Source organism: Ursus americanus, chromosome 17, assembly GCF_024610735.1.
Source record: "Ursus americanus isolate L20-20 chromosome 17, mUrsAme1.1.p, whole genome shotgun sequence".
In the NCBI taxonomy this organism is placed as follows: Eukaryota; Metazoa; Chordata; class Mammalia; order Carnivora; family Ursidae; genus Ursus; species Ursus americanus.
Genome location: NC_142143.1, coordinates 37,255,830 through 37,271,325, shown reverse-complemented (window position 1 = coordinate 37,271,325; position 15,496 = coordinate 37,255,830). Strand labels below are relative to the sequence as shown.

The following is a 15,496-nucleotide window of genomic DNA, read 5'->3' as shown; positions in this document are numbered from 1 at the left end:
GAAACTGAGGAAAGTTAGAGATTGTTGAATGAATGGTTTAAGTGCACCACTCTGAGCGAAAATTCACCATGCTCTGAAAAAAATGTACTCACATCTCTCATTTTAATCTATGACCTTATTTTCACAGTGCATTATTTTAGGCAGTAGAAGACTTTTAGATTGTTACTACTACTACGACTTTATTCCTAATAGCTTTGTGCTCCATCCCCCAAAACCCCTAAAAACACACACTCTGTTCTCCCCCACAATATCATAAAAGTAAATTTGGCTTTACTTCTAAGTTCTTAATGAACTCTTCTGAACCTGAAAGGCACAGAAAAACAAACACAAAATTTTGCATTTATTTTTAAATAGTTCACCAAAATCTTTAAAAAAAAAAAAATCTAACCATGAAACCTTATCCTCTGGTTTTTCTATAACCCTTATAAATTATTTTCTATTAGGTATTCACACTTCAGAAAACCATGGAAATCTAAGAAAAAAGGCTAAGTCCAAGACTAAAAAAAAAAAAAAAAACAACAACAAAAAAAAAACACCTCCAAACAAGATTTTGATTTATTATTTATAGTTAGGCCACCCTTCCTCCATGCTGGCTCAAGAACTTGTATATCCGTTAGCATACATTTTGTACTTTATTATAATTTCTTTTTATTGCCAGTCTCCCCCCCAATTTTTACAATTCAAATATACTCTGCTTCTGACCTATACAGTAAGCACACAGTAAGTATTTACTGAATGAATATATGCATATGGGAAGGTGAAAAGCACCTTCACTCCACTCCAAACCAGAAGCCAAGGGCATGCACATCTTTGACTCCTATTTCCTCCTATTCCCTCCAGGTCAATCCACTTCCAGTTCATACTAATTCTATTTCCTAAATATGTCTTGAGTCCATCTACTATTTTCCAACTCTACTGCCATCGAGCAGTCACCTCTTAGACTACTCAATTTCCTAAACTAGTCTCCCTGCCTCCAATCTTGTTCTCTTTTCAGTGCATTCTCCACATTGTAGCCTAAGTGATTTTTCCTAAAGAGAAAATTTGTCTCATTTAACCTAAGATCCTTCCACACTGCTGTTCACCTCCCCTCCAGCTCTTTGAACATACTATTCCCTCTCTCTGAAATAGTTTTCTACATCCTTCTGTCCCTCGCAACGCTGGCTTTTACTCATCACTCAGCAGTTGAAACATCACCTTTTCCCAAGAAGCCTTCCTCCTCCCCAATTCTAGGTGACATGTGCCTTCACAAACTTCCACAGAACTCTGTACTACTACCATTACGTATCATTACACATAACTGACATAAATGTATAATCACTTGTATATTTGTCTACATACCTCAGTATACTGCAAGCCGTGTTAGGGTAGGGACAACGTTTGGCCATCCTTTGCCATCATAACTACAGTGATGAACACTAAGCTTAGGCTGGAGTTGGGAGTACTAGGAAAAGGTAATTACAGCCTTTGCCAGTGCCTCAATTCTTAGTGGTGAACACAAATAAATAGAGAATTTCATTTTTAGAAAGATATTAATAGCTTACTGAGATATAATTCACACATCATACAATAACCCATTTCAAGTGTAGAATTGAAAGAGTTTTAGTATATTCAGAGTTGTGTAATCATCACCACAATCAATTTTAGAACATTTTTTATCATCCTAAAAAGAAATGGGATACCCATTAGCAGTCACTCCCTATTTCCCCTCAATACCTCTAGCCTTTGGCAAGCATTTATCTTCTCTCTATATATATTGCCTACTCTAAACATTTCATATAAATGGAATCATCCAAAATGTGGCCTTTTGTGACTGGCTACCTTTACTTAAGCATAATGTCATTAAGATTCATCTATATTTTATCAAGTACTTAGTTTCTTTTTATTGCCAAATACTCTTCCACTGATTCCAGGAACATAATATAGGATATTTTATTTATCCATTCAACTGATAGACATTTGTGTTGCTCCCACTTTTTGGCTTTTATGAATAATGCTGCTATAAACATTAATGTACAAATTTTGTGTGGACATCTGTTTTCAATTCTCTTGGATATATACCAAGGAGTATAACTGTTAGGTTATATGGTAACTCTATGTCTAAGCTTTTGAGGAACTGCCAGACTGTTTTGAAAGTGGCTGCATCATTTCATATTACCACCAGCAGTGTAGAGGGCTCTAATTTCTCCAAACCCTAGTTAATACTTGTTATCATCTGTTATTTTTATTAGAGCCATTCTAGTGGATGTGAAGCATGGTTTTAATTCGCATTTCCCCGATGGCTAAGTAATTTCATTCTGTAAACTCTATGAGGGTAGTGTTCGTATCTGTTTTGCTTAAAAATAAAATCCCCCCAGCATTCAATAGCATATGGTACAGAAGAGGCCTCTGATTCTGTTAAGTAAATACATAAAAGCTAGTATGTATTTGGGAGCATTTCTCCTTCAGGTGTGCATGTAATGGGAGATATTAACTGTATGTAGAAAGTAAAGAAGAAAACAGAAAATGGCGCTGAGATTTTAGTTTAGTAAATCGAAAACTGATGATGTCAAAAATAAGACATGGATTACACTAAAAAGGAGAACAAATCATATAAAGAGAAAAACTGAAACTATAGGAATGCATGATATGGGAAAAAACAGAGACATATGAGAATCTTGGAATATTCTTCTTTAAGAAAGAAAGAAATTAAAAAGGTACACTGAATAGGGGCATTCAAAAAACAAGCAAGAAGGGAATAGGATCATGAAAGGCTGAAGACATCTGTTGTTACCGGAACTTATAAACATAACTTTCTCAGGGTTGTCCTTCCTGATATTCTAGGTTAAGTCCTCCAAATAAAAACTTTCATCTCACCCTGTATTTCCATTCTAACACTTACTAAAATGTCATCATTTGTTCACAATACCACCCCTCTAGATTATACACTACATTCAGGCAGGGAACATTGTTTTTTTAGAGATTTGTACAATGCCGGGCATATGGTAAATAATGATTAATGTATTTGTTGTATGAATTAGTTAATCACTAATTTAAACGAGTAACATCATCATTTATCTGTAAAACACAAATAATGTTTAACATTTTAAATAACTTATACACAAATTTTATTAACATACATGGAGTAGTAAAGTAATAAAACAGATTTTCCTATGGATGACTTAGAGAAGAAAGAGGACATTATCACATTATAAATGTAACAGATGTATGTCAGCCAGAGTATTTTCAAGGTTAGTCTTCTATGTTAGATACACTAGAGAATTTACTGAAAGTGTCTTTTTCATACACAAGCATTAAACAGCATATTATTTTGAGCAAAACATAAAATTTTAGGTGAAACTTCTTAAAAAACAATCCTAACAATACATGAGTAAGCAAAGATACAATATCCACCATATCATGAAAAGTTGGAAATATACACTAAATATTCATCACAGACAACTGGGAAAATAAATTTTGGAATGTACCGTACACACATGTAAACACACACGCACACACACACACAGTGGAATACTATGTAGCCATTAAAAAGGAAGTTGTGTATAGGTATTCATTAACAGAAGTATTTTTCAAATGTTTAATTTAGAGGTGCCTGGGTGGCTCAGTTGGTTAAGACAGCCAACTCTTGGTTTGGACTCAGGTCATGATCTCGCCATCATGAGATCCAGCCCTGCAATGGGCTCCATGCTGGGCATGGAACCTGCTTGAGATTTTCTCTCTCCTCTCCCCGACCCCCTCTGCTTGTGTGTGCATGTGCGTGCTCTTTCTTTCTAAAAAAGTTTAATTTAAAAATAAATTTAAAAAACTAGAAAATTAAACAGAACCCCATCTATAGAAAATTATATACCAAATAAAAATGGATAAAGGAGAGTTTACTAAGGTTTTCCATGGGCCTACCTCCGGCCTGAAAATCTGAATAGTCTTTTCCTTCCTCCCTTCTTCCCTCCCTCCCTCCCTTCCTTCCTTTCTTTTTTTAAAGTAGGCTCCATATCCAACCTGGAGCCTGAACTCAAGATCCTGAGATCAAAAGTCACATGTTGTATTGACTGAACCAACCAGGCATCCCAGTATTTCTTTCTTTCTTTTTTTTTTTTATGTTTTTCTATGATACTTTAATTACTTAAATAATTATACCTAAATGTTTATTTGGGATAAAATACATACAGAACAATAAACAAACTTGAAAGTAAGCCATGTTCTAAAGTAAAAAGGAGATGGGGAAGACAAAAAAGCAAGAGTAGAAGACACTGAAGGCATAATAATTACTTAAGGCTTTTTCATGTATATCGTAAGTAAAAACGTTGAGATGATCGGAAATTTAAAGACATTTTATTGTAAAAAAATGATGGTTGAAAGAGTTAAGCAGCAACAGACATTTTGTAATGAAAAAAACCTGAATATGAGACAGTTTTTATGCAGATTGTTCCATGTACTTGGAAAGGATATAGAGATTGCTGAACAAGTCACCCGTTCTAAACTTTTAAGAAAAACTGTACAAAGTAACATACTTTTGAGAAAAACAATAGCTCTTAATGAAATACAGTGCCATGATCTGGCAACACTAGCACCAAAATCTTTTGTAGAAAACAAACATCTACAAAAAAACACCACGTTCAAATCACAAGCTAAAACACTGACTTATTTCACGCAAAGTCTAGAACACACAGAGTATGCCAGCTTAACATGAAGAAATTCTGAAGTATACACAAGCCCAATGTAAAAAGAGTTAAATAAAATTCAATATGGCCTCTATATGATTATATTCCAATTAAAAATAAGCATTTTTAAAATATTATCTAATCACTGATATTAACTATGATTACCCATGTTCACCAGACATATCTCTAAATGACTATCAGTTTCAAAATTAAACTCCCCTGAAAGAAAAGGAAAAAAGCAAAACAAAACAAACTTCAATACTGAAGATATTCAAAAGATCATTCTGGAGCAGAAGAGTTCCAGAAATGTTCCAAACAAAAGTATAAATATTGGAATTCATTCATAATCATCTAAAAAAATGTACATATGTTTCCTATAAGGGTAATTGGTATGTGTGTATGTGTGTGTTTTGGAAGTTAATCCAGGAAAATACACTTTTCCACATGGCTAACTTCTAAGAGGGTATCAATTCATATTCTCACAAAATTTGTCTTTTGCACTACGCAAGTATTTAAGAAACTGATACAAACTTTCTATAACCTCACATTTTTGTTAGAGAACATGTTAAACAAAAAAACGTAATTTCAGCTTAATAATCAAGCTAAAGTAACGTTTAAGTGAAGCTCTCCCTGAAGAATATCTCACTCAGTGCACATAAGGCATTTAAACAGATTACTAAAAAGGTGACAGCTGAGGAATGCCTTCATTTCTTTCCATGGTTTCTACCGAATGTCATTTCAGAAATGCCTATACAACACATGACAATGTGGAATGTCTCCACCCATGAAAGAGCATTCGAGTGGAGCAAGCACACTTAGAGCAGTACCACAGAGCTCAAGTTTGTCTTTTTATGGTTAGCCAGCATAACAATGAAAAGATAAACAACCAAAATACTAATAAGGTCAGAAAATACTGGCATACAGCGATCCACAGTGAAAGTGTTATTTAGAAAAAAAAAAAAAACTGCGATTAAAATCATTTGAAAATATGAATTAGCTTCTAATACCAGTATGCTAAGGACTCCTTTTCTAAACCAACAACAAACAATTTGTTTGAAAAAATTTATTTTCGAAGTACGTAGCATAAATGGAGCAAAATTCTGCTTATATTGGTAACCAAGAATATATTCCATTTAAAAAAAAATCTAAGATCCTGCTAAATTTTGACTATAACAATGGCTACCTTTGCATTTTAAGCATTATAAAAGTAAGTTACTGGTATAAGCACTTTTATTACATTTTTAACGTTTGTTAATTCTGTTGTATTTACCCACACAAACTGTCTTCATTTTGTTTTCTATGATCTCAGCTCTTCACAAGATTGGTCTACACTGTGTTCAATTTTTTTTTAACCAACAAACTTTCACTGTGCACCTGCTAAAATAAAATTCAAATACCAAAGGGGATTTAAAGAAAAATGAATTAAAATCCCTATTTGAAGGAATCCACTATTTTGTCTGGAGATAAGATATATTAACAATAGCAGGTTCTGTGTAGGTGCCAAACTTAAGAGTTTAAACAGTAATTTAGAGAATCACTGTGTGCCCCAGTGGTCATGCAAGTCTACACTTTGTGCTTTGAGCTGTGCTTTAATATAAATAAGCTAGGAAATACATTCCAGAGGAAGATTACATGTACAAAGGCTTATGGAAGTATAAATATGAAACTGGTGGTTCCTAAAATATGAACTGGTGGATTGCTTCCACTGGTTTCCTGAATCTCTTTAGGTAAGTTCTTTTGCTCCATCTTGGGTAATTAGGGGCTAGGCACTTGTACCCTAATGATGTGGCCTGCCATGACCTGAGTGCCATCATATCCTACCAAAATGAGGACACAGGGAATACAATCATGAAATCTGTTCATCCTCAACTACTCTACCTGCATGAAAGACTATCAAGAAAATTTCTGGTCAATACAGCAATAATTTTATAGACTGACATGAATCCCCACTTTCCTTTACTTATTCGGATACTATAGTCTTTTGTTGTCCAAAATATTTTTTCTTTATGAAAATGGTGATGACAGTATATCACGCTGGCAAATAAAAATTAAGCTATCCTCTTTTAGTCAGTGAAATTTAAGCAAACATTTTACATGTCTATGAAATGTAAAATTCTGGGAATCAGTGATTTAATGGACAAGTAAATCACATTTCAAATGGTGCTCTCACTTATTACCAACAAGAAAAAAAAAATCTGTTGCCATTTCCAAGTTAAGATCTAAAACGTAATTGGGCAAAATTCTGCAAAATGATTTAAAAAGTACTTTTATAACTTGGATATTCCTACTAACAAAAGGCTTCCAATTAAAATCAAACATGATTAACATTAAAAGTTTGTTTCACTAATTCATAAATTAATTCAGTTAATTTTATTAGCATTTCATGTAATATCTCAAGTCCTAATTATAAATACCAATAATCACTGTCCAGGAAGTAAACTGCAGATGAAATGGTAGTGACAAACTCAATGTTTGTTTGTTTGTTTTAATACTGATATGAGTTTTCCTATAACTTACCTTTTTTCATTGCAAGTTAAGTGTGTGTGTGTATAGATAAATAAAGCATGTACTGTAAACGCATACATAAAAATGCCTAAAGCAATAATATAAATTATTATTAGGATAGAGACGTTTAAAGACTAAGCTCTATGTCCTAAAAAAGGAGTTTTTGTTGCTTTTGTAACTTCTTTTGCAACTTCCCAAAGCACTTGATCAAATACTCTGCACATAATAACCAGTCAAAAACAATCTTGGCAGTTCCTAAAATTTAGGACAGATTCTGAGATTAATTTAGATATAGTACTACTGCATTTCGGTTACCACAGAAAACTCGTAAAGGGGTTGGCTAGCTAAAATAAAAGTAGATGAAGAAAAAATTGTGTGTGTGTGTGTGTGTGTGTGTGTGTAGTGTGTGTTTCATTTGATTCTCGGCTGATTAACTGAAAAACCTCTAACTACTAATCATCAACCATAATGACTAGAAGATTGAAGAATACTTCTTCAGATTTAAAAGAAGAAATCTAGCATGGTGTTAAGTTTGGGCTTTGGAATCTGATAGACCTGCATGTTAGAACTCAGCTCTGTTGTTTATTACCTTGGTAATCTTGAGCAAGAAAGGGATGCCATGAGAATTAAATGAGATATTGGTTGTAAAGGCATGTACCACAGTGTTCCACATATAACAAATCCTCAGCAAATGTTCACCAGTCAATTCTACTTCTCAATACAACACTGATAAGTCATGGCTAATATCCAACCCCAACTTAGAATAAACTCAAAAGGCCTTTTGGAGGTCCTCAACCTTTCAAAGTGGTATACCAAAATGCCAATACTCCATCTTTTCAACATGATTGTGGAACCCCATAAACTTTCAAAAGAAAAGTGGGGTGAAAATGGCAATATTTTTCAGGCAGAAAGGGAATGAAAACCAACTTCAGGAACCCTCAAGAAGTACTATGTTATAGCAATAACAAAACAATTTCCTATACTCCCCATCCCCCATAAAAGTCATCTTCCTAGTCATCTTTAAAAAAATCACCTGAGGCTTTTTTTTTTTTTAAGATTTTATTTTTAAGTTATCTCTACACCCAACACAGGGCTTGACTCTACAACCCCGAGATCAAGAGTCGCATGGTCCACCAACTGAGCCAGCCAGGCGCTCCTAGTTTTTTTTTTTAAAGTACAATTCTTATGTGAACAGTACTTGTAAAACATGATAACAAATTTCTTCCATTTCATCTCCTGCTTCTACCTGGTTATACTAGAAAATGCTCAGTCACAGCTTGCAATCACACTAGCTGAAGTGCATGAAAGATGGTCTTGGTTATGACACTTCAAAGTCAGACCACAAAACTGTTGCCAGGAAGCACAAAGGCAGGAACTGCAGAGAAGACATTATAACAGCAGCAGTGTGGGCACTGGTGCCCTCCCAGTGCACCCCATATATGGCTAGGGTTGTCCATTTATTTGCAGGAAGTGAGGGGCCAGTTTATAGGGGTTAGAAGTTTTGTTTGTTTAGGTAGGGTTTTTTTCCCTTTTAATAGATTTAGGATGGTTTCAATAAAGAGTTTTAAGAGCCATCAGCATAAAGTCTTACAGTCTTTCTAACAAAAAAATAATGTAGAGAGAATAATTTATACCGCACATACTTTTAAACAGATAATACTGTTATTTATAAATGGCTGAATAGATTCTTCTAAGATCTTAACATCCCTCACCCAAAAAAAAAAAAAAACAAAAAAACAAAAAAAACTCCACATTCAGTTTTAAACAGATTTCTCCTATATAGCAATTACACTATTCTCTTAACAAGAGACTCAATATCAACCACTCCAATCTCTCTTCCTTTTGGTTGGAAAACACTTTAAGCAGCCCTATTAGAATACTTTTAAAGAGAGTTACATTTCAGATTACGATTCAGTTGAAAACGGTTTGGCTGAGAAGATTAAGCATTTAAGAAAAGACTGCACAAAAGTACTCCTTTTACTGTCAAGAGGGGAGCCACATATTTTTACAAAGAAGCTTCAAATGGATCACTTAAAGTTGATAAAATTTGTATTTTAAGAGCAAAAGGATTGAATACTAAACTTATCTGCAAGTCTGTCTCTATTGAAAAGTAAAAGGAAAACTTTATCTTAAAATTATAATGGCACAGAACATAGATCTAATTCTACTTTGTATTCCTCTATAGGACCTAGTTCAGACTTTTATAAAGAAGGTGGCAAATTAATTGATGACTCAACTAAATAATTTTCTATCACTTAACCAAGACTTAAACTGGTTTTTTAATAGGAAGGAGGTTAATATTAGGAACTTTTTAAAAGCTCAAGATATTTGAAAAAATCTACACAGAAGATACACAACAAAGATTTTCATTTGTTTTATGAACACCTAAGTTCTAGTATGTGTAAGAACAATAAGTACTGGATGTGAAGGCTTTAAAATTTATCTCACAATATACAAATAAGTATAAAACTTTGTACTTATAATACAAGGTAAATGATACAAGTCAATAAATCTTTAGTGAGCACCTAATATGTGCCAGGCTCTGGAAATACAAACACATGGGAAATTGGGTCCTTACACTCTATCAGGAAAGACAAACTTAAAAACAAACAGTATTCAATAAGAAGTGCTTCAATAGCAGCAGAGAGGAAAAATATAAGGTACAATGAGCACCCCAGAGAAGAGAGTGTTTCTCCAGTGCCATATTATACAATTCGAAGGACAGAAAGAACCTTACTGACTGGCAATTCCATTGGACTCTGAAGAATAACTAAGATTTGACTGGCAAAGAAGGGAGGGAGGATATTCTAGTGGCAGAAAAAGCATGACCATAGGCGTGGAAATAAAAAGGTAAAGAGTAAAAAATAGAAGAAAACGGAGACACATCAGTTATAAGCTAAATGATGAAACACTTTAAGGAGAGGAGTGACACAAGTGATATTGTCAAAAAATTATTTTGATAGCAATATGAATGCTGGATTGGACCAGAGAAAGAACAGAGGCAGAGAAAGCAATTAACCTATTACTATACTCTAGGGATAAAATAATAAACTAGGTTTATTATTATCATCAAACTAGGCTGATAGTGAGAGTAGCAAGGAAAAGAATTGATGCAAAGGCAACTGTGAAGGTTGAATGGATGTATGTAGACAAGGGGATGAATAAATAGTAACTGAGATATTTAAAGCTTGATCCAGAGATTAATGACATAAGAATCAGAAGTATCAATGAGAAGAGTAGGCTCCGTGAAGAAAGATTCAAGTTTTATTTCAGGTTGAATTCAAAGAAACTCCTGACATTGATATAAAACTAACAACTGAGTAATACTCAGACTGAAAAATGGATACAGGTAAAGTCTAAGGATATGAAAAGATATATACATATGTATCTAAACTAATGTTAAGTGATAAAAGTAGAATATAAAACTGAACTATGAAAATCCATGTTTGAATAAGAATTCTTTGAAGAAATCACAAAGCTAAATGTAAATGCAGTAATTGCTATTCTATGGCAGAGGTGGTAAACCTCTATTTACTATATTACTACTTAAATATACATTTTTAAATATAAAATCACAACACACTGAATAATATTTCATTTTAAATCAATACATCATCACTAGAAAAATGGAAATGAGGGACTGGAACTCTGCAGAAATGTGAGAACTGGAAACCGACTTGGAAGTTACTGGCACAGAGGAAGTAGATAAGATTTTAAGGTAAAATCAAAGGGTAAACTCAACACTGTTGGAAGAAATCTCAGTCCTGCATTTATGAACACCAGTATCAGTAGTAATCAGCAATAAGGCATTCTACAGAAACCTCTATTATTCTCCTAAAATCTTTCTAATGTATACTGAAACATAAATACAGATCACAAGGCAGAAAACTCGACCAGGTACCTATAAAATCAGAACTGATTAATGCCCACCAATAAAAATGAAAATCTACTCTAGACCTCAGTTCCAAAAAACGAGAAGTTTATTTTAGCTTCAATACTGTTCAGTATTGTTTTCTAGCTATGGGAGTCAGGGAGGGAGGCTATTCCAGAGACCAAGACAGGAAATTTGACAAGAACACTGCTTTTTCTCCACTATGGATGACATATTTCTATACAAAAAGAATAGCTGAAAATTAAGTAGCTTTTGTAACTTCTAATGAGAGGGCACATTCAACCAATAAACTTTTAAATATAAGCTGCTTACATTAAAAATGGAAGTAAAATAATAGATTAAGTATATTTATGGGCTGTGAAGTTTCTAAAACTTTTCTCCTGACAATGAAATTGAAGACACTTAATTAAAACCAAAAAGGTAAATGAATATTCCAAAAGACTATCAATAATTAGTCTAGCAAAAACATTTTAGGTATACAATCTTTGAAAAGTTAAATTAAAAAAACACTATTCAAGGGCTATTAAATCAGTGGGTCAATTTCAAGTTTTATAATTTAAGTAAAACAAGCAGCATTCAAGAGATTTCTTAAAAGCTTAAAATTTTCTTGTGATTCTTTTTTACAAAGTTTAATTTATCACCTTCCACTATCTGTTGTCCTGAATTTGCCCAAAGCGAACTCCTTGTTCTGACCGTCACAATGGGAAAAAAGTATAAGAGTTGATAAAAAAGAAATGAGAGTGGAGAAAACATGATAAAAATTTTAGTACTTGATATTTAAAAGACTTTAGCTTCAGTGACTTAAGGAATGTGCAGATAAATTACAAAAAGATATTATGCAAATGATTATGCATAAACTTTGAAACTTCTGCCTAAAAGCTTCTCAGCTAAAACAAAATACCCAATAAATACTGTTACCTATATGTTGCCAAACTTACTACTGAATTCAGTTAATCAGGAAAACACTGATAAGTAGGCTAATTCTTGCAACATGCCCAAATTGAAAGGGAAAAAAAACCCTTAAAAAGTCTGTTACACGTATATTATCTTCCTACCTAGACCTATATTACATTAACATAAGCATTAGAAAATTTCCTCTTCCTCCAAGCCAATACAATTGGGTTCCTCCACAAGTGTGATAACTTTAAATTTCTATTTGACAATTTTAATAAAACATATTGATGTAAACTATTATCCAACTGTACCTAAGCATACAATAACTGTGTCTTTCAGAATCAATTCCATACTCAAACATGTAAATTGCACTTGAAAGATGCTTCATCTTACATAACTACATTATCATTTTTAGTGCCAGAAGCTTCTTTCATTCTCAATACCATGTTTTTAAATCTAGAGTTTGCTATGTTTCAAAATATACCTCAGCCAAATAAAAAGTATGCTATACATTAGAGACTCTAAATTTATGGAAGAGAAAAAGAACTACAGACCGCTCTACATTTTTACTGGATGCCACATTCTGAATTCCAGATTTGTCCTGCAATCTGTCAGTCATTTCAATCCATCCAGTCAACTTTGTAAACAAAGGCTATACGCCAAGTTTGATATGAGAATTCAATTAAATAAAACTTAAAACGGTCATCATTCACCAAACAGGAAGCAGTAAAAGGAAAATGCCACCACACACCTTTTAAAAAGGCAGCAAGCAATATTCATAAAATATAAAGCCTTAAGTTTCAGCCTCTCAAACAAGTTTTTGTTACAGTATTAAATAAAATACAGCTATGACCTTCCGCATATAACCAAGGCAACTTTGCGATAGTTTACAAATCTTTTCATTGTAAGGGGAAGCTATTGCTGTTAGAGCCGTCTTCTAAGTAATTCCAAATTGCCCAGTAAGAAAATGAAGAGAGTCAATGTCTTGTCACCTATTACTATCACTTAAAAATTGCTTTTTATGCAGAACTCTACGTGGTTGTGTTGCTTTTGGCCTGTTAAAGGCAAAGCAACATTATCTCTGGATTGCCAATAGTTTCTCCTTATTTGGCTAACATTGAGAGATCCCAATCAGACTACTATAAAACTTTAACATGCACAAAGCATCCATTTTGAGAAAAGTTTGTGAACAGCTTTCTTTTTTTCCACCCCCAAAAGGAAAATCAGAGGTTGGTAATCGGCTCTGAAAAGCGTGCCCCGTGTTTATTCTTCTCCTTCTAACCCCAGTGCACACCCCAAGACGTGGGGCTCGAGGATCTCTGACACTGCGGCAAACTCTTCTCCGAAAAATACTTCAGTACGTTCGGGTCCGCCGGTGGGCAAGCCCGTTTGAATGCTTCCTTACCTTACCCACCTCCATCCCCTCCCTTTCACCCTGAGCAGATCAGCTAATTACACCCCGTTTCCCCCTCCCCAATGACCAAGAGTAATAAAGGAGAAAACAGGAAATCGTCCGCTCAGGCACTCAGCTTAGGGCTCTTGATTACTATTATTATCATCATCATTTGTAATCAAGTCCTAAAAACTACAGCAAATCCAATGCCCACCTACAAGCCAAAGACGTCCATCTGCTCAAGTGTCCCTAACGCCCCTTGTTGGTCGTTTTCTTTAGCATCCCCCGTCGTCCAAGCGTATCACTGACATCGGGCCCAGGTACAACCCCAATATACCGCACCCCGTCTCGACCCCAAATCCCAGACACAAGTCCACAAACGGCCCTGGGGCCCCAAGCCGATCACAGTCCCTTTTTCCTCTGCCCGGAAATCACCCAGTTCCCAACTCCGACATCAACTAGTCTGAAGGGGGCCTCAAGCCAGAAGCCCTCCCTGCAGCATTTCTCCCCCCCCCCCGGCGGGAAGCCGCCCCCTCACCCCGCAGTAGGGAGTCTCCCGCCGCCCCCAGCCTCCAGAGGCCGAGAGCAGAGAGAAGGCCCCAGCGGGAGGCCGACGAGAACCCGCAGGGTCAGGGGAGCCGGCGGCAGGGTGCACAGACCTGGTGCAGGGCAGTGAGTCCGTCCACATTGGCGTAATTGATGTCGGCGCCGCGGTGCAGCAGCTTGAGGACCTCGTCCGTGTCGCCGCTGGAGCAAGCAGCCAGGAAGACGGCGCCATCGTCGAACTTCACCTTGGTCTTCTGGCGCTTCACCACGGGAGGCTCGAGGTCCGTCTCGGAGCCGATCCAGCGCTTCAGCTGCTCGTTCCGCTTCTGCTTCGCGTCCGCCATCTTCATCCCCTCTCCTGCCGCCGGGTCTTCTTATCGCGAGGGGGGGAAGGGGGAGGTGGAGAGGGAAGAGAGGGGAGGCAGGGGGTGTGTGACTGTTTCTATGAATGCGGGCCAGAGGAGGGCTGGGAACCGGGAGGAGACGCTCGAGACTTCCAGTATCCCACAGAGCACTGGGGCGGCGCGCCCGGCCGAGCGGACCTCCCTTCCTACCCCAGAAGCCCTCCCGCCCCCGGCCCGGCCACCCGTCACCGGCGGCCAATCTAACGTAACTTCGCGAGATCCGGACAGGGAGGCGCCCTTCGGGCAGTGCGCATGCGCCCTAGGCCTGTGCCCGCCCCAGGAAGAGCGCTCCCGCGAACTGCGGCGGGGGCGGCCAGGCCACCGGAGGGAAGCGGGTGTGGTCCAGGCCGCCCGGGCTGCGGGGGCTGGGACCAACCTGGAAGGGCGGAGACAGGGAAGGAAGGTTGTCCCGCCTGGCTCCTGGGGTTCCGGAGGCCAGCAGTTGGGCTGTACGGTGGCTCTACCGGGCCGACCTGCCTCCAGGGCTGTCTGAGCTCCGCAGTCGTTCGCTCTGGGCGGAGGATTTTCCTATTGGCTGCGTTATTTGAATGGAATGGAGGATCGGACGTGAATTAGGCGCTTGTGATTCTCTTTCTGAGGAACTCGGATGAACTTGGGCATGTCAGTATTGATAAGAAGCTCTTAAAAGTTGGGTCTGAGGGCTTTGGTGGCAGTTACCCCAGATCTCAGTCCTAGGTGACCGCCTGGTAACAAGGGTTGACCTGCGGTTAATTGCGGTGGCTTCCTGCCAACCTCCGTTGTAGAAACGTCTTTCCTCTTATGTTTGTTTTTTGTTGCTTTGTTTTTGTTTTTTATCTCATGCGTATTTCGGGTCCTCTTACCCTTTCTTCAGTGCTCTAAGCCTGCCTTGTACTACCAATGAGCTTAGCTCAGCCTTGTTACTGGTCCTAACCTTTTAAGGGATTTCTGGTTCCTGCTCCATCGCTTTCTAAGGATGGGTAAAGACCCAGCTGCTTCTAGAGTTCAAAGGAATGTTAATATTACGCAATTAATTCATTTGGTATTTATTGAATATTTACTATGAGCCGGTCATTGTTCTAGGCACTGGCGATCCATTGATCATATGACATATTTAAACCACCTTTTGAGGTTGTGTGTTCGGGGAAAAAAAGACTTTGTAAATCGTTATAATCATAAAAAAAAAAAGGCTTTTTATCTTTGTCTTGTTTGACACCACACGCACGAC

The 15,496-nt window shown here is 36.9% G+C and overlaps 1 protein-coding gene across 11 annotated transcripts in view; it reads right to left on the bottom strand.

Moving 5' to 3' along the window:
• PPP1R12A (protein phosphatase 1 regulatory subunit 12A) overlaps positions 1-14,495 on the bottom strand; it is a 139,148-nt gene extending 124,653 nt beyond the window's left edge. For 6 of the 11 annotated variants that reach the window (XM_087868912.1, XM_045780013.2, XM_045780018.2 and 3 more), the window contains exon 1: positions 13,999-14,495. In XM_087868912.1, the coding sequence (XP_087725038.1) occupies positions 13,999-14,235 (237 nt within the window). In that variant the 5' untranslated portion in view covers positions 14,236-14,495. The remainder of the gene's footprint in view (positions 1-13,998) is intronic. The other 5 variants (XM_087868914.1, XM_045780016.2, XM_045780020.2 and 2 more) reach the window with 2 other exon arrangements.
• Between the last annotated feature and the right edge of the window lie 1,001 nt (positions 14,496-15,496).